A 22,108-nucleotide genomic window follows, 5' to 3' on the forward strand; every position below is an offset into this window, starting at 1 on the left:
ATAAGACTAAATAGGCAGTAAGTGCTTCAAGCTGAGTTTCAAAAATCACATGGCTGCCATGACCTGATAATGGAATAAAATGTTAAATCGAATATCTTCATGTTATATTATTCATTCTGTCTGCAGAGCCTACATCTTTTTTTCCACAAAGTGTTAGATAAGCTGTCAAATCCTATTAAAGAAGAAGTGTCGCTGACTGAGAGAACAGAAGTTTAAACAGAGGGAATCCAGGGCATGTGATTACGGATTGATATGCTATAGTAATCCTCCCATTTCAGATAGTACTCAGATTTTTGTGGAGTTATAATAAATGTATTGATGCGTGCCATGCTGGTTTTAAGGGAGAAGCCAGTCTGAACCCTTAAAGAGTTGCTATAGTTCCTTTTGTATCTCAGCTCTAACTCAGACTGAAGACTTAATGGAAAACGTCCCCCTTAGATACACTTATTCTGCAACATTTAATTAATTTTTAAAGTTTGGTGAGTGCCAGAAGTGATTTAGCTATGATGTGACACCGTTTGTTTTAGGCAGGTGTCCAACTTCTCTTAACTTGCCACATCTGCTTAGACTTCAGCTGGTGATTTTCTGCACTTCCCCAAATTCCTCTCAGCCAGAGAACGAGGGTCAGCACATTCATTTTCAAGCCTGTCTTTTGCCAGACCTTGTTTAGCAACAGCAGTAATGAATGTGAAAGTTAAAAAAGTCATATCGCTCACTCAAACTACCACATATCAAGAAGCTACATTGGATTGTGGTCCACTGAGGCTGCTGTCAGTGAAAAAATTGGTTTCTGTGCCTCTTCTAAAATGCATTTCTCCTTTATGATAGATTGTTGAAAGCCTGTGTGAAATTGTGGGCCAATTTTTCTGAGCATCTGACAGAGAGGCTTGATGTTCACCCTCAGAGTCACAGCAAAGTGGAAATGTTGCAGCACACAACACATTAGTTCTTCATGCAATAAATACCAATCTAAAGAAGCCTTCAATGGCAGCACCCTTAAACCAGTTCAAGCATTAATTGCTCCAATAAGGTAAAACACTGATGAACACTTCCGCTTTGAGACCCTTCGTGCACAAAATAAAACCAGCAAATGAGAAGCTGCAAATGAGGAGCATCAAACCAAGAGTGGGGACTGTAGTTAGGAATTTATTAGGTCTGCAAAAGTACAAACACCCACACAGTTTCCTCTGTGTTTGCTGTTTACCTGTACATATTCAGGTTCTGCTTAGTGTATAATGAATATGGGTTTTAAGTGCAGACTCTGCTCCCTCTAAATTAGTGGAAGTTTGTACGAGTGGAAGGGTTTATTTTTAAATTGCATACCAAGAAATAAAATGTGCAATCCCTTTTATTAAGATATCATTGTCCAGAATATTTTGCAGGTGAAATAACTCCCGTTAAAATCTGGAACCCAATCTAACATGTCGATCACAGTGTGAAGAAAAAAGTCTTGTGGGATGTACGGTTGGGCAAAAGAGTATTTAGTCAGGCACCAGTTGTGCAAGTCCTCCCAATTAAAAAGAGGAGAGGCCTGTAATTTTCATCATAAGTTGACCTCAACTGTGAGAAACAAAATAAATAAATTAAAATCAAGAAAATCACAGCTTGATTTTTAAATAACTTTTTTGCAAATTATTGTAGAAAATAAGTATTTAGTCTCCTACAAACAAGCAATGATTCTGGCTCTCACAGACCTGTAACTCCTTCCTCTGTCCTCCACTCGTTACCAGTATTAATGGCACCTGTTGGAACTCGTTATCAGTGTAAAAGTCACCTGTCCACAACCTCCAACAGTCACACTCCAAACGCCACTGTGGTCAAGACCAAAGAGCTGTCAAAGGACACCAGAAACAAAATCATAAAACTGCACCATGCTGGAAAACTGAATCATCAACAGGTAAGCACCTTGGTGTGAAGAAATCAACTGTGGGAGCAAAGTGGAAGACATACAAGACCGCTGATAATCTCCCTGGATTCAATTCAAATTTATTTATATAACATCACGACAAGAGTCGTCCTAAGGCACTTCACATAATAAGCATTCCAATATAGGTCAGTTCATTTAGCCAATCATTAAAAAGGAACCCACTAGATTGCATCGAGTCACTGACTGGTGTCAACGACTTTACAGCAATCCTCATACTAAGCAAGCATTTAGCAAGAGTGGAGAGGAAAACTCTCTTTTAACAGGAAAAAACCTCCAGAGGATCCTGGCTCAGTATAGAGCTCCGGGAGTTGACGTCACTTCTCCCGGCATGCAACAGTTCAAATCGAAACGGCGCCATCTTGGCAGGCAGAAGCCGGCAGCTGGACTATTTGTTATTGTCAGAAAACTCAATCAAACGGGAAATATGGTAGATTCCTGTTGTGCCCCAGGATGCAGAACAGACGCAGACGACATAAGGAATGAGCCATCTACAGGATTCCCCAAGATCCGGAGCGCCGCAAACGTTGGATCATTGTAATAAAACGCGCTAGTGACCGGGCTAAAATGAAGCTGTGGGACCCCGAGAGTAAAGGTTTTTGCTTATGCAGCGACCACTTCATATCAGGTACTTAAACCAACGTTTTCTCAACTGTGTATGGTATTTATTTTAAATGCTTTTATTACGATTCTTAGTGGGCTTCCTAAACTTATTTTGGCGTGGCTTTTTCTGTCTTATTACTCATAGCAGCAAGTAAACATCACGTAAAACGTTGCCTCATGAGTTATGCGTGCTGCCGTTTACGTGTTTTATGATCACAGCAACTAACCGGCTAAGCTGTATTTCATTTTTAAACAATGGTTGATCAATTGTCAGATCACACATTAAAAGCACTTTGGATTGCTATTATCTGTCTCACCGAGACAGATCTCAGACAGATCCTGAGACGCTCCTGCCTGACATTTTTATTTTATTCAGCGCTTTGGGCTTCCTGACAGGGTTGCGGAAGGCGCTTTATAAATAAAGCTTTGATTGATTGATTGATTGATTGATTGATTGATATTCACGGAAAAAAATCAGACTACTGATTTCTCTTGGCGTTCAGTTTATACATTCAAACAGCACAGCACTCTATTTAAACTACTTACGTGTAAATCTGTTATTTGTCCATCCATCCATTTTCATCCGCTAATCCAGAGTCGGGTTACGGGGGCAGTAGCGTCGAGAGGCCCAGACTTCCCTCTCCCCAGCCACTTGGGCCAGCTCCTCCGGGGGAATCCCAAGGGGTTCCCCGGCCAGGTCCGGTAAGAAGTCCGCTCCAACAGCTTCTGGCGTTTTTAAAAAGTATCCCAGGGGCACGGTAACAGTCGGAGATGTTTAGTCTATTTAATTTCTGACTATATAAAACGATTTCTTCGGTTTTAAAGTGTGAAGTAAACTCCGACAAAGTAAAATCCAAGCCGATCCCGTTCATGTTCATGGTTACGATCCGTGTTTGTTTACCTTTTTTGCCTGCCAATATGGCGTCTACTAACTGAGAGTCACGTGGGATCCGGAGCTATAAGCAGCTGTAGCGTCATGAAAGGCCTCTAATTTGTGACAAAGGTCACTTTTTCCCAGCTGGTTCAAGCTGGGTCATTCTGTAACTTTGCCCCACAGATTAACCGCCAGGAGCCGTGATGTCTGCTGAAACCATCTTTATCTGCTGCTGTTCCGTCCCAAGATGAAGGACACTTCAAGTTTCACAATAATAATTTTAAATAACTTTAATAAACTCTTGACTTTATTACTGTTCATTACAACCATCATAAATAATCTCTTGGTTCAGTATTAATGTATTTTAATTACTGAAATAATTATTATGCTTTGGGTATAATAATAATTATTGTTGATGATCCGTAATGTGTGTTCAGCAAACCAGAAGGTCATCTTGCACGTTAACCAACTCATTCAGAGGGTATCCATGGTAAAAGGTAAAACCATCTCACATGTCGTTACCTCATGACCAAGCTTTCTGACGCTGAGAGGGCGTGTTCTGAGGGTTTTGTTAAAACCAAAATCATGCAGCAAAAAGTTCAGTTCTTGAACCCACCAGAGGAAGAGGGTCGGCTGCCCCAGCCTCACTAAGCATTCTGTCACGCCGATAGAATTGCTTCAAATAAACGCACTGTAATCAGCTGACGCAAAACTCCTTCAGAGTTATTGATTTTGAGACGCTAATAGTTTCACCAGTCGTCTGACCCACAGAGACATCTCAGGACCGATTTGGTCGCACTAAGGTCCTTCTACCAACCTCGTGCCTGGAGGACACCATCTCCACCTGACATCTCGGATCCAGAAGAGGGTCTCCTGATCCGGGTGAGGTAGACACTTTTGACAGATTGCGTCTGTATGCTGTTCTTCCTAAGAAACGACTCAGTCAGCTACAAAACCAGCTGCATGGTGGCGCAGTGGTTAGCACTGTTGCCTCGCAGCACGAAGGTTGCAGGTACAAAACTCTGCTCGGCTGCTGCCTTTCTGCGTGGAGTTGCGTGTTCTCCCCATGCATGCGTGGGTTTCCTCCGGGTGCTCCGGTTTCCCCCACAGGTCACATCATGCCCTATAGGTTATAACTTGTAATTCACTTTGGATAAAAGCGTCTGATAAATGAATAAACATAAACATAAAACCAACTTTTCACCCAGAAACACTTCTCTCTCTGAAAGAAACCTTCAGATATTCATTCACGCATCCAAAAACTCGCATTTTCATTTTAGCTTCCATTCAGTCACAGGTTTGCCTTTGAAACAAGTTAATATCAAAGCTGTTAAAAATTGTCATTTCTAAATTGTCATTATTAAAAATGTTGGTAATAAATTCTTAACTTTAAAAACCTGACTCTTCTTTGAAATTAAACACAGAATGGTGTATATTTCTGGTTATTGAAAAAGCAAAGATTTCTTAAAACTTCTGATTCAATAAATAAACTTTTGCTATTAAATTTAATTATCTTAAATAAACAATCTTTGGATTAAAAATAGACCAAGCTCGTTGGCATATGAACTTCTATTGAATATATACTATCCTTGATATTTATATATGATAGAAGATTCATTGTCAACTTGTTTGAGCTTTTCTCAGAATCTAACAAAGCTGATAGCAAACAGCGTTAATTCTAGTATGTAGTTAAACACGCTACAGCAGCCATCCACCACGACTCACTGGGTTCAGGATCAGGGGCTACAGGCAAGATCTCACCCCGTGAGGTCAAAATTATCTCAAGAACGGTGAGCAAAGCTCCCAGAACTACACAAGAGGGCCTAGTGAATGACCTGCAGAGCGCTGGGACCAAAGATACAAAGGCTACCATCAGTAACACACTACACCACCAGGGACTCAAACCCTGCAGTGCCAGACGTGTCCCTCTGCTTAAGCCAGGACGTGCAGGTCTGTCTGAAGTTTGCTAGAGAGCATTTGGATGATCCAGGAGAGGACTGGATAATGTCATTTGGTCAGATGAAACCATGATAGTACTTTTGGTTAAAACTCTACTCATCATGTTTGGAGGAGAAAGAACGCTGTCTTGCATCCTAAGAACACCACAGCTGTGGCTACATTGTAGCTCATCACCACTAGGGTGGGAATGTGTGTATGGATGAGTATGGCCGCTGTAGTGTAAAGCACTTGGGAGTCTTCTGACTCAGAGGCAGTATAAAAGTGCGGGTCATCTACACACACTTACCTCTATCTACATGCAGTTGTATATAAACCCTAACAGCAGCCCGTTGTGATGGAGTGACTACTGTATAACACAGGTGTCACCAACTCCAGTCCTCGAGGGCCACCATCCTGCCAGTTTTCTGTGTTTCCTGCTCTACCACACCTGGATGGAGTAAGTTAATCATCTCCTTCACTCTGCACAGCCTGTTAATTACTCATTCATTTCATTCAGGTGTGTAGGAGCAAAGAAACAGCTAACATGTGCAGGAAGTAGCCCTCGAAGACTGAAGTTGGCGACCCCTGGTATAACAGAACAAACAAATGATTCTCCATTTTTTACTCACCCTACTAGAGTATCTGAAACATTGAGACACTGTTGTGATGACTATTTTACAGACATTTATTTCAAAACACCATGAAAACATAACGAGTGTTTAAGTGAAATCATGTACGCAAGGCAGAGATCACCTACCATTCCAGGCCTGTACCCTAAAATCAGCTGGGATGCTTATGCTGTATTTTTGGTCCATCTGTTCTGTGGAGTGTCCTCCTGTCAACTTTGCTGCTCTTCAATGACTTTGTGCAGACTCAACATCAACATCAACATCAACATACCCTCAGGAACGCAACCAATCTGCCTGTTTTTATGAACATTACTGACCCAGGACCAGTGAAACTCCATCATGCCCATGCCTCTGCCTGTTTGTCAGATTGGATGCTGTTGGATCATGAGCAGACTTCAAACTTCTTTAGGCTAGTCTGGGGTTGATCTCCACTTCCTCCAAAAATCTAATCAGACTTAAATGCTCACTGGCAAAACTAAATAAGTCCTTCTTCTGTTTTTAAGGGGCTCCTCATTTGGCTGAAGGTTTTTGAGAAGGAGTTTTTAATTTCCCTGCTTTGTTTTTGCAGCCCTAGGATGGAAAATATCTTTGACCACACAACTTCATGATGCAGATTTCTACGCTAGTATTCTGCTGCAGATATTTAACACGAGAAAAAAAAACCCTTTAAAGTTCTGGTATAGTGCAGAAAAAGGTTGTTCCAATCAAGATGAAATATGACTCTGTTGTTCTAACCAGAGATTGGAGGCACTGCAACCACTCTTTTGTCTGTACATGAAAACCTCATATTGCCAGTTTTGTTCAAAATTATGACTCTACTCCAGGCTTAGCTAACCATACATACAGGTTGGGACACACACTCTTCCAAAGAGCTGTCCACATGTGAGCATAGAGATGATCTCATGAGCCGAAAAAACGAAAAGAGAAAGGTGATATCCAGCATTCTTATAGACTTCAGCAAATGGACATTAAAAGCATGATCTCGCCTGATTTTTATATTTATTATCTTTAACACACACACACATCTGTAGGCTCCTCTGACAGAAAGACAACAGTGGGAAGAAAACATAAAAACGAATAAAGAAAATATGCTGTGACAACCTTTGTCACGTAACCTGAGCAGGTGAAAGCCCGAGGACCCAACTGAAGGCGTGAGGGAAGATGTGTGCAGCAGACAAAACTCAGACAAACACAAGGACAACATGGCAGCTTGACACAAAAGAAAATGCTGGAAAAATATTATAAGTCAATCAAAACAAATAAAGACAAGGGAATGGTCAGAACAGAAAATAATTAAACACACAGCTCCTGGGAGAAGAGAGTGCTTCAGCTCCATCCAGCTGCAGGATTGGATCAAGTATGTTGACCTAAATAAACCATAAGTTGTCATTTCCACAGATTTTCAGTGTTTTAGTTTAACAACAAAACGTTTCTCTAACACCAGGGATTGCGGGATGTGAGCATAAAAATGTAAGAAAGTCACCAGTAACCCAATTACGCAGAAAAAGGTCATTACTGAAATATTTAGGGAGCAAGTGACGGCAATTTGGGCTGCATTTAGCTGGTATCATGGTAACCTCACAGGAAGGTTGCAGGTACAAGTCCCAGCTGGGGCCTTTCTGTATGGAGTCAGCATGTTGGCCCCATGCATGGCGTTTCTGGGTACTGAAGCCAAAAACATGCAGGTTGATTAGAAACTTTAAATTGTGAGTGAGTGAGTGAGTGAGTGAGTGAGTGAGTGAGTGAGTGAGTGAGTGAGTGAGTGAGTGAGTGAGTGAGTGAGTGAGTATTTCTCATTTTTCTGAATTTTAATGATGAAAGATAATAAAAACATAATATTGTAAGTGGATATGAAAATATATTTTCTGTTTATTTGCTATATTATCTTTGTATTTAACCATTGCTATGTATGCCATATTATTCTAATATGTTGGTAAAAAAAATATTGATATTTAATTTTAGCTGCATTTTGAATTAGCCCCTAGCTAATGAGTCCTGAAGGACAGAAGTTCTATTTCTCCACATTTCATACAGCTATCTACCACATTCAGTTATAATTAAATGGAAAAATATCACTTCAAAATAGCCAAACTATAACTTTCATAAAAACATGACAGAAGTACTTTCCATCAACTCCTATTTTAAACTTGAAAGTAAAACTCCTTTCAGCTGACTTGCAGCTTCGTTTTTAAAAGCCCTGGAACAAAAAGTCAGAGATTTTCAATGACACGTTAAATACGCCATCATTATTTCTGTGTCCTGCAGGAGCGGAGAGCCAGCGCAGATTGTTTGAGGATGATAAAGATCTCTTAGCTGCACTTGTGGGCTTTTTTTATTTTCTCCCAAACTAATTAGTGTGAAAATTGGTTAATAAAAATCTGAATTCATGTGATAAATCCCCAAGATCTTTGTTTTACATCAATACAGTCCTGATTCATGGATTTGATCCTGGATTTAAGAGGACGTTGTTCGGTATCAAGTTCATATGAGAGTTAATGGTGTTGTCAGTCAATGTTGACCTCAATTTAAAACTGAAGTTGGAGGTCAACAATGCCACGACTTCCACAGCTTTCCCCTCAGCTGCTCTGCAGCGACGCCAACCCCACCCCACCCACCCACCCATCTCTTCAAGAGTCAGCCAACTAATGATCAGTGATCAGAGACGCATCAGAACAGCAGCTCATCACGTGTTCTGTAAATAAGTGCATCTAACCTCGAGTGAAATTCAATATTGTCTGTGTTGAAGATCGGAGGAACAACATCATATTTTCCACCCGCGCAAGATCAGGCTATTAGCTGGCTGCGACATGTGCCATTAGCACATCATAATGAGAACAATAAAGACATGAAAACATCAATTGGATGAAGTAGACACAAAGAATAATCATTATAGAAGTAAAAGAATTGTCACATTTGTTTAAACCAGGCTGTGTCAGACTACAAGCTATTATTAACAGATATCTTGTTGCCTTGTCTTGCTGGTAAGTTGTTTTTTATGTTTCCCACCTACTCACTGGAACAGACATCACATCCCCACGAGAAACATCTGTCAAAAGTCTGAATCATACACATTGCAGAGTATGGTTTTTTTGGAGGAGATCTCACCCCACACACATAGCAGCCAGAGAGGTGCTTAACCAAAGATAGGTCTGCAGCATGATTATGTGCATTTGTGCAAATGAATCCCACTAGAACGTTTGAAAGCAGCATGAAATCTCAGCCTCACCTCAAGTGCGCTTGAATACACAGTCAAATCCCAGCATAGCACGTTTCAATACATGTCCTACATATGAAAACTAGCATGTTGTAGTGGCAAATTGATAAAGGGGAGCCTTTTAGCCCATTTTAAACATCTGTCTGTGAAATCTTTAGATCCCTATTTTATCTATTGTAGTTTGCTTGCTTAGTGGCTTCTTTTCAGAGAGCTAGCTTTTGGGTCATTTATGATTGATGGGCTAACATTTAGCTGGTGCCCAAAGAGTCAGACTTGACCTCTAGATGTCTAGAAGTCCTAGATTTTGCTGCTGTTGAGACATATTCTTGGAAATAATAATAAAATATGAAGCAGATGCGAAGGTTTAAGAACAAGTTTCATGAACCTCTAGCTTTGGAGATTGGAGCAGTTTTGGTGTTAGCTCATCAATCCTGTATGATTAAAGCCAGCTTTCTCAAACAATAAATATAGGATTTTTTAACTTTTATGCAGAAACACATGTCAAAGTCATGGGGTGAGCAGGGCACAACGGTTGGCCGCTGATCAAAAGATGATCCCAAGTATCGTTGGGCAAAATACTGAACCCCAAAACGGAACCCCTGGGTGCTGTAAAATTGGCAGCCCACTGCTCCTCAGGGTGTCAATTGCAGACAAGAGGACCAGTAAGGTATAGATTATTACTACTAATATTATTAAAACCCTTTTTCGTACGTCTGTGGTTCCGACTCTTTCAAGTTTGGACCTCAAGAGGTGGGTCAACAGCCTTGGGGTGAAACTAGATGCAGAATTTATTCAGATCAACGCGATTGTGAGGTCATGTTTCTTTCACTGTTTAACGCATCTGAAGTCGATCCTGAAATGGTTGCATTTGGAGTCTGACTCGCCTTGACTAATGCAAACTCACATTTAGTTGGGACTCCTGCTTCTGCTCTGAATGGGTTGCAGGTTGTTCAGAACGGGCCGACGTAGCCATGTGACCGCAGTTTTGGCGTATTGCTCTGAGCACAACGAACAACTGAAGGTGACTTTGGCATTTGTGTCGTTGTTTTATCAGTTCAGATCCTGAGAGAGAGAGATAAAAGGTCATCTCGGGGTTCCTGGTGAGGTTATGGGAAAAGGTTGGAATTGAATTTGGAGTAAGGATACAGTGATGCATAAATTGCTAGAGACTAAATGTGGGATTAAAGTTAGGATTTGTTGAGCTCTGTTTTAAAATAGTGACGTGTCGGTCACGAACGAACCAGCTCTAAGAGCCGGCTCTATGAAGTGAACGGCGGGAGCCGGCTCACCATTGGGGGCCGTCACCCCCCCACCCCCCTTGCTTTGGTGAAAGCCACAGGCGATTGGTCAACATGTGTAACTGATTGTCCAGACTGTCCACACACAGAGCAGCAGGGGCAGGAAAGAGGGAGGATCAGACTCAGACAGACACACCGCAGAGCACATACAGGTGGAGGGAGACGAATGAGAAGGAGGAAAAAGGCAAGCGAGAGGGATGAGAGTGCGACGAAGACGGTGAGAAAATGAGCGACAGCAGTCACAAAGTTGAGATTTCTTAAAGTGTTCAGTTAATAAATCCATGTAAATGATAATTATTTGGTATATTGCATTTTTTTACATTAGTAAATCATTTTACATATAGTTTAGCATTATTTTTGGTGATAAAAATACTTTACGCAACAGAAAATCTGAGGAGCCTGGGAGCCGAAAGAGTCGACTCTTTTTGGTGAGCTGAGCCAAAAGAACCGGCTCTCTAAAAAGAGCTGGAATTCCCATTACTATTTTAAAATGATACATATTTCTAATTATATTTCCTGTGTTCAGAAGCATCTTGATTCAGTTTGTATGTTTCTTTGTCAAGCAAATCTATCCATCAGTTATCCCTTAAATACAACAAAAAATAAATCACTTAACTCCCTTTCTGCCTCTTTCTGCAGGTGACTTTGAATAGACTTGACCACAGCCTATTTTTCACAAAATCCTCAGGTAGCTATCGCCTACTTCTGCAGAACCATGGATCATTGCTGCCCACTCTTGCAGCTAGAGTCATTTTCAAGCCCACTAAATAAGTAGACAACCAAGCAAAATGAGAATTAATAGCAGAGTTTACAGCTTTTTTAGAGAATAGCAAAAAAGGCATTTCATCTGTCAGACTGCACGCATGTATTTTCTCAAAAATATTTTCAGTATTAAATCTTTTTAATTTTTTTATTTTACACTGTAGAAAATGTCAAAGTGATGAGTTTAAAAATGGCCCACCATTTTCTTATAAACTATTCTGCTTAGATGGCAAGCCTTAATTTGGCAACAAATACTGCAACCTGTCAAAGCTCGGCTCTTGATGGCAGTCTGTGCATTTACACACAGATGAAGCTCAAGCTGCCATTTTGGCAAGCAGAGACAGTGCAGTTCGATCATCTATCATTTTTCCTATTGGTGACATTTCAGATTCAGGACTCATTTTATTGTGCCTGCAAATGAAATAAATATTGAGCAAATAAAATGAGCCCACAGAGTTTTTCTAGAATAAATTGATGAGTTCCAGAACATACACTCTCCCTGGGCTGCCACCTTACCGTGGTGGAGGGGTTTGAGTGTCAATGATCCTAGGAGCTAAGTTGTCTGAGGCTTTCGGCCTCTGGTAGGGTCACCCATGGCAAACAGGTCCTAGGTGAGGGATCAGACAAAGAGCAACCCAAAGACCTCATATGATGAATTATATAAATGGAAACCGTGTTCCCTCGCCCAGACGTGGGTCACCGGGGCCCCCCTCTGGAGCCAGGACTGGAGGTGGGGCACGTTAGCGAGCGCCTGGTGGCCGGGCTTTCACCCATGGAGCCCAGCCGGGCACAGCCCGAAGAGGAAAGGTGAGTCCCCCTTCCCATGGGCTCACCACTCGTGGGAGGGGCCAAAGGGGCCGGGTGCAGTGTGTGACGGGTCAAGGGCGGGGACCTTGGCAGTCTGACCCTCGGCTACAGAAGCTGGCTCTTGGCACATGGAATGTCACCTCTCTGGTGGGGAAGGAGCCTGAGTTAGTGTATGAGGTTGAGAGGTTCTGACTAGATATGGTCGGACTCACCTCAACCCATGGCTCTGGCTCTGAAACCAGTTTCCTTGAGAGGGGTTGGACTTTCTACCACTCTGGAGTTGTTCCCACTGAGAGGCGCCGAGCAGGGGTGGGCATACTAGTTGCCCCCCATCTTGGTGCCTGTATGTTGGGGTTTACCCCAGTGAATGAGAGGGTAGCCTCCCTCCGCCTACGTCTGGGGGGACGGGTTCTGACTGTGGTCTGTGCTTATGCACCAAACTACAGTTCAGACTACCCACCCTTTTTGGATACCTTGGAGGGGGTGGTGGAAAGCGCTCCTTCCGGTGCCTCCCTCGTTCTGCTGGGGGACTTAAACGCTCACATGGGCAACGACAGTGAGACCTGGAGAGGTGTGGTTGGGAGGAACCACAACTACCCTTAGGGGGATCCTGGAGGTGCGTGGGAATTTGCTCAACCAGTCTACATGTGTTTAGTGGATTTTTGAGAAGGCGTTTGACCGTACTCCGGGAGTACAGGGTATCAGGCCCTCTGATTCGGGCTGTTAGGTCCCTGTATGACCGATGTCAGAGCTTGGTCTGCATTGCCGGCAGTAAATCGGGCTCGTTCCCAGTGAGCGTTGGACTCCGTCAAGGCTGCCCTTTGTCACAGATTCTGTTCATAATCATTAAGGCGCAGCCAAGGTGTGGAGGACATCCGTTTTGGTGGCCTGAGGATCAGGTCTCTGCTTTTTGCAGATGATGTGGTCCTGTTAGCTTCATCAGAATGTGATATTCAGCTTTCGCTGGAGCGGCTCGCAGCCGAGTGTGAAGCAGCTGGGATGAGAATCAGCTCCTCTAAATCCGAGACCATGGTCTTGATTCGGAAAAGGGTAGAATGCCTTCTCCGGGTCAGGGATGAGGTCCTGCCTGAAGTGGAGGAGTTTAAGTATCTTGAGATCTTGTTCACGAGTGAGGGAAAACTGGAGCATGAGCTCGTTAGGCGGATTGGTGCTGCATCTGCAGTGATGCGGGCGTTGTACCGGTCTGTCGTGGTGAAGAGAGAGCTGAGTCAGAAGGCGAAGCTCTCAATTTACCAGTTGATCTATGTTCCTACCCTCACCTATGGTCATGAGCTTTGGGTCGTGACCAAAAGAACGAGATCGCGGATACAAGCGGCCGAAATTAGTTTTCTCCGAAGAGTGGCTAAGCTCTCCCTTAGAGATAGGGTGAGAAGCTCGGTCATTCAGGAGGGGCTTAGAGTAGACCCGCTGCTCCTCCACATCAAGAGGAGCCAGCTGAGGTGGCTCGGGCATCTGGTCAGGATGCCTCCTGGACGCCTCCCTGGTGAGGTTTTCCGGGCACATCCAACCGGGAGGAGACCTAAAGGTAGACCCAGGACACGGTGGAGGGACTATGTCTCTCACCTGGCCAGGGAAGGCCTTGGGATTCCCCCGGAGGAGCTGGCCCAAGTGGCTGGGGAGAGGGAAGTCTGGCCCTCTCGCCTTAGGCTACTGCCCCCGCGACCTGACTCCGGATACGCAGATAAAATAAATGAATAAATAAATAAATGAATAAATAAATGAATAAATAAATAAATAAATGAATAAATAAATAAATAAATAAATAAATAAATAAATAAATGGATGGATGGATGGATGGATGGATGGATGGATGGATGGATGGATGGATGGAGTGAGTTCCAGAACATGTAATAGGTTTGATTGTAACAGGAGAGGGATTGTCAGCTTATGGGAAAATGTAAACTTCATGAACGCACCTCATCCTGGCCAAAACTCATCAGAAATCACCGCAAATGAACCAATAAAAGCAAACTTTTCACTGAGTTTCAGCTTAAAACTTAGCTGAGCTGAAAACTAATTATCTTAGACAGCATTTGTGCCACTTAGGTGCAGCAGCAGTAGCATACTTTTCTACTCACGTCACTTGGCTTCACACAGCCTGCTTTAATTATCTGTGAGCAGGAACTGCTCACCTTATTAATGCTTGCACATTCTCCCCAAGTGCAAAGGATTGCCTTTGGCGGCGATGGGGGGATTTTCACCTTCATATTGTCTGAACTAACATTGCAGGGAATCGTTTGTGGATGAACAGAAACCAGCGCGGCTGCTCTGCGAGCACAGAAGTGGATGGCACACAATGGTGAGATCATTTTTTCTTTCATATAATGGGCTACAGGAACACCACGGTTCAAAGTGTTCATCGAAATTCTCACCCGGCGACTTCAGTTTGCAGCGTCGAAACCAACCTGCTGAGCTGTGCTGGAGGAAATCTATAGAAACAAATTAACTCCACGTCTGTTGGTCTGGGCATGTGCACAAGATAACAGGCTTCAATTACAAAGCTCTTTCTCCTAATTTGAAATGCAGCTAATAGCTTAAGTGCTTGCTATCTGGGAAAAGCTAAAAATATGTGCACTGGATTCCAGCATTCGCTAAATGACTCCGAGTGTGGGTTTCGGCCCTGAAGCAGCTGTTTTGAACACAGCACCACTCCCGCTTTCATGTGGCTGAACATCCAGCTCTGTTTGCGGGTCACTGTAACAAGTGGAGTGTTCTCACGTGTCATAAAAGTCCTGCAGCAGCCACTCCAAATACATTAGGACGATCAGACAAATAAAACAGTTTGATCAGGATTTTAGTGGGTTGTTTGCATTACGTCTTGAGAATCACACTTTTCAATTTTATTTTCAGCTGCAAATGATCACAAAACAATCCAGTTGATTAAAAAAGTTTAAAAGTTTTTGTTAGTTCTCACTTTCCAGTTGGAAGGCATGCTTTTATTTCCATCCCTTCTGAAGGGAAACTCACTAATATCTCAAGTTGTTGTTTTGTTTTTGAAGTCGTTGAAAGTTAAAAATGTAGAACAAGTGCAAAACATACTGGTGTACAAAAATATGTTTTTATTATTTTTATTTAGAAATCCTACAAGCTTCAGTGGAATAGTTCTATTTCATAAAAAAAAGTTGCTACAGAGAAAGATTTAAAGATTTTATTTAATTGCTCTTGTCTGGACATTCGGGCTTCTAGATGACAAAGCCTTTAAATACCAGAGACATCTTTAATGATGTCCTACAGCATATGCACGAGGACTTTAGGGTGGTTTAAAACACTTTAGTTTTATACTGTATCGTTGGAAGGAAATGCAACAACAATGTACACAAAAAGAGAAAAAGAGCTTTAAAAGCCTTTAACGTTTACCACATCGAGCTGTAGAGGGCACAGGATAACAAAGCTGAGGGACGACTTGCCTCCTTACCTCTGATGGGCTATTAGTTATTCCAGCTAGCAGAAGCCCCATTAGGTCTGCCATTTAATGCTCCCACGCCACATTCTCACATGAAAGCAGCTAGATTGATAAGCCGAGCATCTCACCTCCAGCTCGAGGAATGCTCTGCCACAATCTGACATAGAACTGATTTACCTGCTTGTGTACCTTGTAGTATTTGACATTACTGAAAGCAATCAAACACATTTGTGCCATGCGTCTCTGGTGACTTTAGAAAAGGACACAATGAGAACTAAAAATGGTCCAGCGGTACACTCCTGTGACTTAAATCGGTTTCTGAAATGATTTATAGGCTCCATGTAGAATATGGGAAATGAGCTGTGTGGCAGCGAGAGATAAAAGTTCGACTCCGAGCTGCACTGACAGATACAACGAAAAAGAAAGATGTCTCCTATACTCAACAGCATGTCTGGTTAGTTCTACAAAAGAGTCCAATGACATTTCATCTTTCCCAGTACAACATGTCCTGTTAATCACACTTAACCACTGAGCCAAATGACAAAAAACAGGAGACAGATGCAAAGCATTTGTGGGGACCGAGACAGAAATGAAAAACGCTTCATTAAGCACGAGCACATCCATTAGACTTTGTTTCAGGGCTTCCTATGATGAAAGTCCAGATTTGGAGTGAGAATTCCCATTTGAAGTTCATCACATGTCTGAACATTTTCTATTTTATTTTTCAGATTAGATGTAATTTAGTTTTTTCACTGCAATAGTAAACCTGACAAAATCAGAGCCCAAATACATCATTTATGCTCTGTTTGGCTACAGGCCTGTAGGGTCATCTGCAACTTGTGAAGACCGTTTAAACTTTGCTTTTTTTCTCATTGGTTTAATTTACAAAGTTCACAAGTGCTGGAGGCAGAGACAGAATATGAGTTATATGATCATCAGCAATATTTTATACAATGGGGAAAAAAAATACTGTGACTCACAAAATGTGTGCATTTGTTACCGGAGCTGTTGTAGCAAACACACAGGAAAGGAGCAGGCCAGCTGCATGGTGACTTGATCTAACCGTTTACACTCGTTTGAGAACAGCAGGTCGTTCGCTGGCTGACAATACACAGATTAATCAAGGGACCTTTTCATGTAAGTAATGAAAAAGGAGACTGCTTTGTGTAAAATGCATTGCCGTGTACACAGTGTCCCCAGAAAGGGGAGCTGCTGCTACAGATTTAGGATAATGGGAATCATATTTTAGCAATAACATTACATGATTCAGCGCAACAGCTGGGCAGTCATTTGGAACTGAAATAACCAGCATATTGCAAAAACATGTCACCATGCACTGACCTTTGCGTCCATATCCCAAAGCAGACAAGAGCAGAGGAAAAAAACAGGTCTTTTTCCCCACAGAGAGTTAGAAAATTTACCTCGCACGCCTCGCAGTGGAAATGGATTTTTGGAGGGCAACGGTCATACCTCACATTCCCTGGAGCCTGAGATGGTGTATGTGTAAGGTCCTGTCCCATTAACCAGCATATCCATAGTCTCTGAGTGTGAAGGCTTGTAGTCCACATAGTACTCTTGCAGTGGCGAGTTAAATGAGCGCTCAGTCTCCCGTGCCTTTTTCTGACGCTTTTTGACCGCTGAGCGCTGCTGGAGCTGTTTGAGACTGCTGGGATAGCGTTTCCATGAGACATAAATAACCAGCAGAATGATGGCCACAGACAAGAAGAGGGCCACGCTGCCAGCAATGATCTTGTGGAAGGACACATACTCTGTGTCCGAAACGGGTACGGTGGACGAGGCCTCAGAAGGAGTGGGAGAAGCTGTCCTGTTCCAGGTCAGCTTGTTATCCACCACGTGCTGCGTGGGCAGAGGCAGCAGTTTAGGCTGGAATGCTGAAGTGAGGGGTAATGTCGTTGAGGGGATAGGAGTCGGCGTTGCTGTACAGATGTTATAAGTCTCCACCACATCTGTGACTTTTTCTCCTTGTGCCTCCTTAGGACTTGCACAAATCAAAGTTGTCTCCTTGTTACCCTTGAAGGCTTTGAGCCAGGACACCAGTGGACATATGTTGGGGTTGCAGTGCCACAAATTACCAGCCAGACTGATGGTGGTGAGGGAGAACCAAGTCTCCACCGTCTGCTGGGAGACATTGCTGAGTTTGTTGGAGTCCAGGTTCAGAGTCTGGAGATTGGGCAGGCACTGAAATGTGCTGGGATCCAGCACTTCCAGCTCGTTTCCTGTGAGGTCCAACTTTTGCAAAGAAGTCCACATCCACGGCAGACCCTGGGTGAGCACTTTGATCCGGTTCCATTGCAGATAAAGCGCCCTCAGGTTAGTCAGGCGGGGGAAATGAGCAAAGTTTATCTTTGAAAACTGATTGTGTTCCAAATGAAGCTCAACGAGCTTCAGGAGTCCTGCAAAGGCGTTGCGTGTTAGGCTCCGTAGCCGGTTGTAGCCAATGTCAAGGAACTCCAGGTTACGACAGTCAAGGAAAACGCGCATGGGGACAGTTTTTAAAGAGTTTGACCTCAAGTGTAAACTGAGCAGCTTTCGTAGACCTATGAACTGGTTAGGCTGGAGGACCTGCAGTTTGTTGTACGACAGGTCAAGATTACGCAAATTTGGGACATCATAGAACGTGTTGTTCTTAAGCAGTGTGACCCTGTTGGAGCTGAGAATCAGTTCTTTGAGCCTCCGTATGCCATGGAAAGCCTGGCCATCCACGGCGTTGATGTAATTGTGGTCAAGGTAGAGCCAAACCAGCTGACTCAGACCGGCAAACTGACGGGCTCTGAGGCTCACCAGGCTGTTGTAACGCAGCGACAGGCCCTGTGTGCTCACAGACACGTTGTTTGGCACATCACGGAAGGCGCTGGATTCACAGTATATTATTTTCCCATCACATCTACAGCTCTGGGGGCAGCGACGCTCCCGGAAGCCACTTGGAGCAGCAAGAAGCCAGGCGGGCACCACCACTGTGAAAACAAGCCATCTGAACAGCACAGAAGGTCCTGCAGACACAAAAAAGTGATGGATGTAAGAGCATGAAAAATATCCAAACATATACATGAAAACAGGATTTAGAGGGCAGAAATGTACACACGGACACCCATTTTAAGTGTTATCCCAGCATTCCTGACTAATAAGCACCTGAGACATCAGTAAGTGATTGATGACCACATGCAGCAGGTTTAATTTGGCAGCTGTTGGGAGAAAAGCATCCTTCACATTTCCCAGCGTGCACTCATCATTCGGAAACCGCAGGAAGCGGAGTCATCAGCTTCAATTAAATTCTACTTCCACAAATCAACAGCACATACCCATACTTGCGCGGTGTCTGCTTTTCCTCATGACGCTCAGGGATCTCTGTTACATGCGCTCCCGGTCCACATGTTCACACGCACTCGGCGCTTTGCCCGACCAGCTGCACCTTCATCCCGGAAAATCGGCGCTCACTGCGCCGCACCGGTCTGATCCGCTCCGCGCACAGCCTCACACCTGTCGGAGACGAAGTGGGCTCCAAGGTGTGCTTCTACGTCAGTCTGGAGTTCTTTACTTTAGCGCGTAACATCAGCTTGGTCGTGCATCGTTTTAACTGCAGCCTTACGGGATGAGAAGACTAAAAGCTAGTGGAGCCACAAGGATCACTCTCTTCAGCATGTTGGAGGCTGTAAAACACATCCCGAGCACTGACTGAGTCACCAATTGTTGATTCTCCGAGTCATGGGAAAGCACCAAGAACCGAGCGAGCAAAGTGGGTCCGGTACCAACAGAACCACAAGTTGATGCGTATCCTTCGGGGAAAGGTGGAGGCGGCTGTGGATCAGACACCAAGAATAAATCAGTTCTTCAGCAACAGGGATGATGATGATGTTGATGATGAGGATGATGCTGGTGTGGAATGAGAGGACGGAGCTCGATGTTCGTCAGTTTCAGGACATGAGATGCCCTCTCCTGGTCACCGAGTGCCTCTCCGCAGCTCCCAGATCCAAAGATCCCTGTTCGCGCGGGCGCACAGCCTGCATGACAATCATATCCAGGGAATGGGAACACAGTCTGCTCTGAGACTTTACGGTTAATTACTCTAAGCAGCTCAAACGATTGCTCAGACTTTAATGTTTAAACGGATCTGAAAGATGTATTTATTTCTTTAATAAAACGCAAAGTAATCATAAAGTAAATATTTATTATAATAAATCATGATGTAATAATATGTTAATAACTTTTTGTCCAAGTGTGTATGTGTGTGTGTGTGTGTGTGTGTGTGTGTGTGTGTGTGTGTGTGTGTGTGTGTGTGTGTGTGTGTGTGTGTGTGTGTGTGTGTGTGTGTGTGTGTGGCTGATACGTAGTGGCGGAGCTAGAACCGTTTGCATGGGGTGGGGGGTTGGGGTGCTGGACCTTCTCATTGAAGTATAACTGGGAAATCCCCAGTATGTAAATGGAGAAATTACCACAGGGACACCTTTGCTATTATTGCTTATAAGAAAGCATGATTAAGTTATGAGTAAAGTAAAAGTGCCAAATAAATAAATAAATAAAAGACAAACTCCAACAAGAACTGACATTACGTACAGGACTGAGTTCATCCGTCACGTTAAGGAGAGTTTAAGGTGTTGTTGATGTAAGTGGGGGCCAGCTGGGAGACTTCTGCAGCAGGGGAGCTGTTGCTCCGTAGACCCAGAACCCAGAACCTTCTTGCTGCAAGACAACTGCACTACCATGAGAAACAAGCCATTGCTTTTATCGAACCATGTATCAGGTAAAACAATTCAATGTGTTCTTTGTTGAAAATACATAAATAAGTATTGTGTCGAAAATCCGCTCAAATCGACAAAACAAAAGCCGACATCAACATTTCTGCTTCTAATTTTAAAAAGTGTGACAGATATGAAATACTGTTCTGTCTTTGTCAAAGAAAATTCATTGAGTTGTGTTTGAATAATAATTAATATTGTTAGAGACAGCGTAACATTTAAACAAAAACAAACCAGATCAAATACATGCAAACTGAAAAGCAGGAAAACAAAATACCCAGGTTCATTTTATATTCATATATGAACGTGTAAATTAATCACATCATTTTATGAGATTTTTGTAGGGCTATGCTTGTATGTATGTATGTTTTTATTTATTGTTGGCCCTTTGTCAGTGGAAGCACATTGCTTTGGTTAATTTACTCTAAAGTTAAACTCAGTGTCATGGCTTGTGGAAGGCGTTTAACCCAAGACATGCAGAATCAGCTCAGGAGTCAGGAGGTAAGAAATTAAAGTCTTTATTTACACAAACGGGAGCTAAAGTAGCACTGAAATCCAGTGAATTATGCCGAGGGTGATTGTTCAGAGTTCTTAGCTCAGCGAGCTGCGGGGCAAGCGGGGTGCCAAGGAGACGAGTGTAGCAATCCAGCCGGACGGGAGGTGAGGAAGCAGAGAGGAGAAAAGCAGGAGCGGTGGAGGAGGATGAGACGTGAATGAGGATCCGTGGTTCTTAACAGAATTTGGTGAAGGTTGGGGTGGTAATCCTAGGAGGGCAAACAGACGGAGCTTCAGGAGCAAGTTCAAAACCGTAATCCAATAAACAGTCCAAGGTCAAAATCCAAGTAATCCAAACATGCGAGGTCAAACAAGTACGAGTGGCAGGCGTTACCAATACTGGAGTAATCATCCGGCTTCGAGTAGTGTCTCCATCCTCCTTTTAAACCCGAGCTCCAAATGAGTAACTCAGAACAGCTGGTACCTCTCTGCTCCTCACCTGTGGAACACAGAACCCCAAAGATTGTTAATTGATGAGGAGGACTCACCTAGACCCGAGAACGATGACACTCAGTTTAACCATCTCTAACAAAAATAAAAATCACTTGTTGCTTCGGCTGTTTAATATCAGTCTCTGTAAACCTTTATTTTACAACTGTGAGACATTTTGTAAATTGCACAACCTTTCAGAATACTGTGAAGGTATTGGATGGGCTGCATGGTGGCACAGTGGTTAGCACTGTTGCCTCGCAGCACGAAGGTTGCAGGTTTGAAACTCGGCTGCGGCCTCTCTATGTGGAGTTGCGTGTTCTCCCCATGCATGCGTGGGTTTCCTCCGGGTACTCTGGTTTCCCCCACAGGTCACAACATGCCCTATAGGTTATAAATTGTAAGTCGCTTTGGATAAAAGCGTCTGCTAAATAAATAAACATAAACATGTTCTCATACCTCAAAGATCTGAATGCAGAATTCCATTCATACTCATGACTTCATCACAAAGTAAAAAGTATTCTCAAGGAAAATATTAGCAGCACTTTGATTTTAAATTTCTTAAAAGTTTCAATAGATTAGCTGGAAGATTTGTAATGCAACTTCATTTTAAGAGTTATATTTAATGCTGTTTGTTTTGGAATTTAGCACAAAATCGCAGATGTTGCCATGTTTCTGATTTTTATTTTTGTTAAAGTGGCTTCAACAGGGTTGCATTTAGGTGTTGTCTTTAAAAATGTCTGACTTTAATCCCCTCATACAGATGAGTGCATGTTTAATTATTGATGCATGTTGATAATACATCGCACATAAGCAGAGGGGGCTTTGAAGGCATCATAATGAGCCTTTGAGACCGAGTCAAAGCCATAACCTCTAATGGGTCTCTTTATCTAACGA

The 22,108-nt window shown here is 43.1% G+C and overlaps 1 protein-coding gene across 3 annotated transcripts in view; it reads right to left on the bottom strand.

Annotated features, from left to right (window-relative positions):
• Positions 1-19,651, bottom strand: part of LOC107393594 (leucine-rich repeat transmembrane neuronal protein 4) — a 101,507-nt gene extending 81,856 nt beyond the window's left edge. The window contains exons 1-2 of one of the 3 annotated variants that reach the window (XM_054731310.2): positions 18,794-19,651; positions 16,944-18,484 (exon numbers count right to left, since the gene is read on the bottom strand). In XM_054731310.2, the coding sequence (XP_054587285.1) occupies positions 16,944-18,484; positions 18,794-18,824 (1,572 nt within the window). In that variant the 5' untranslated portion in view covers positions 18,825-19,651. Of the gene's footprint in view, positions 1-16,894; positions 18,485-18,793 lie in introns of all 3 variants that reach the window. The other 2 variants (XM_015972062.3, XM_070546519.1) reach the window with 2 other exon arrangements.
• Positions 19,652-22,108: the final 2,457 nt, after the last annotated feature.

The sequence above is a fragment of the Nothobranchius furzeri genome, chromosome 17, assembly GCF_043380555.1.
Source record: "Nothobranchius furzeri strain GRZ-AD chromosome 17, NfurGRZ-RIMD1, whole genome shotgun sequence".
NCBI lineage: Eukaryota > Metazoa > Chordata > Actinopteri > Cyprinodontiformes > Nothobranchiidae > Nothobranchius > Nothobranchius furzeri.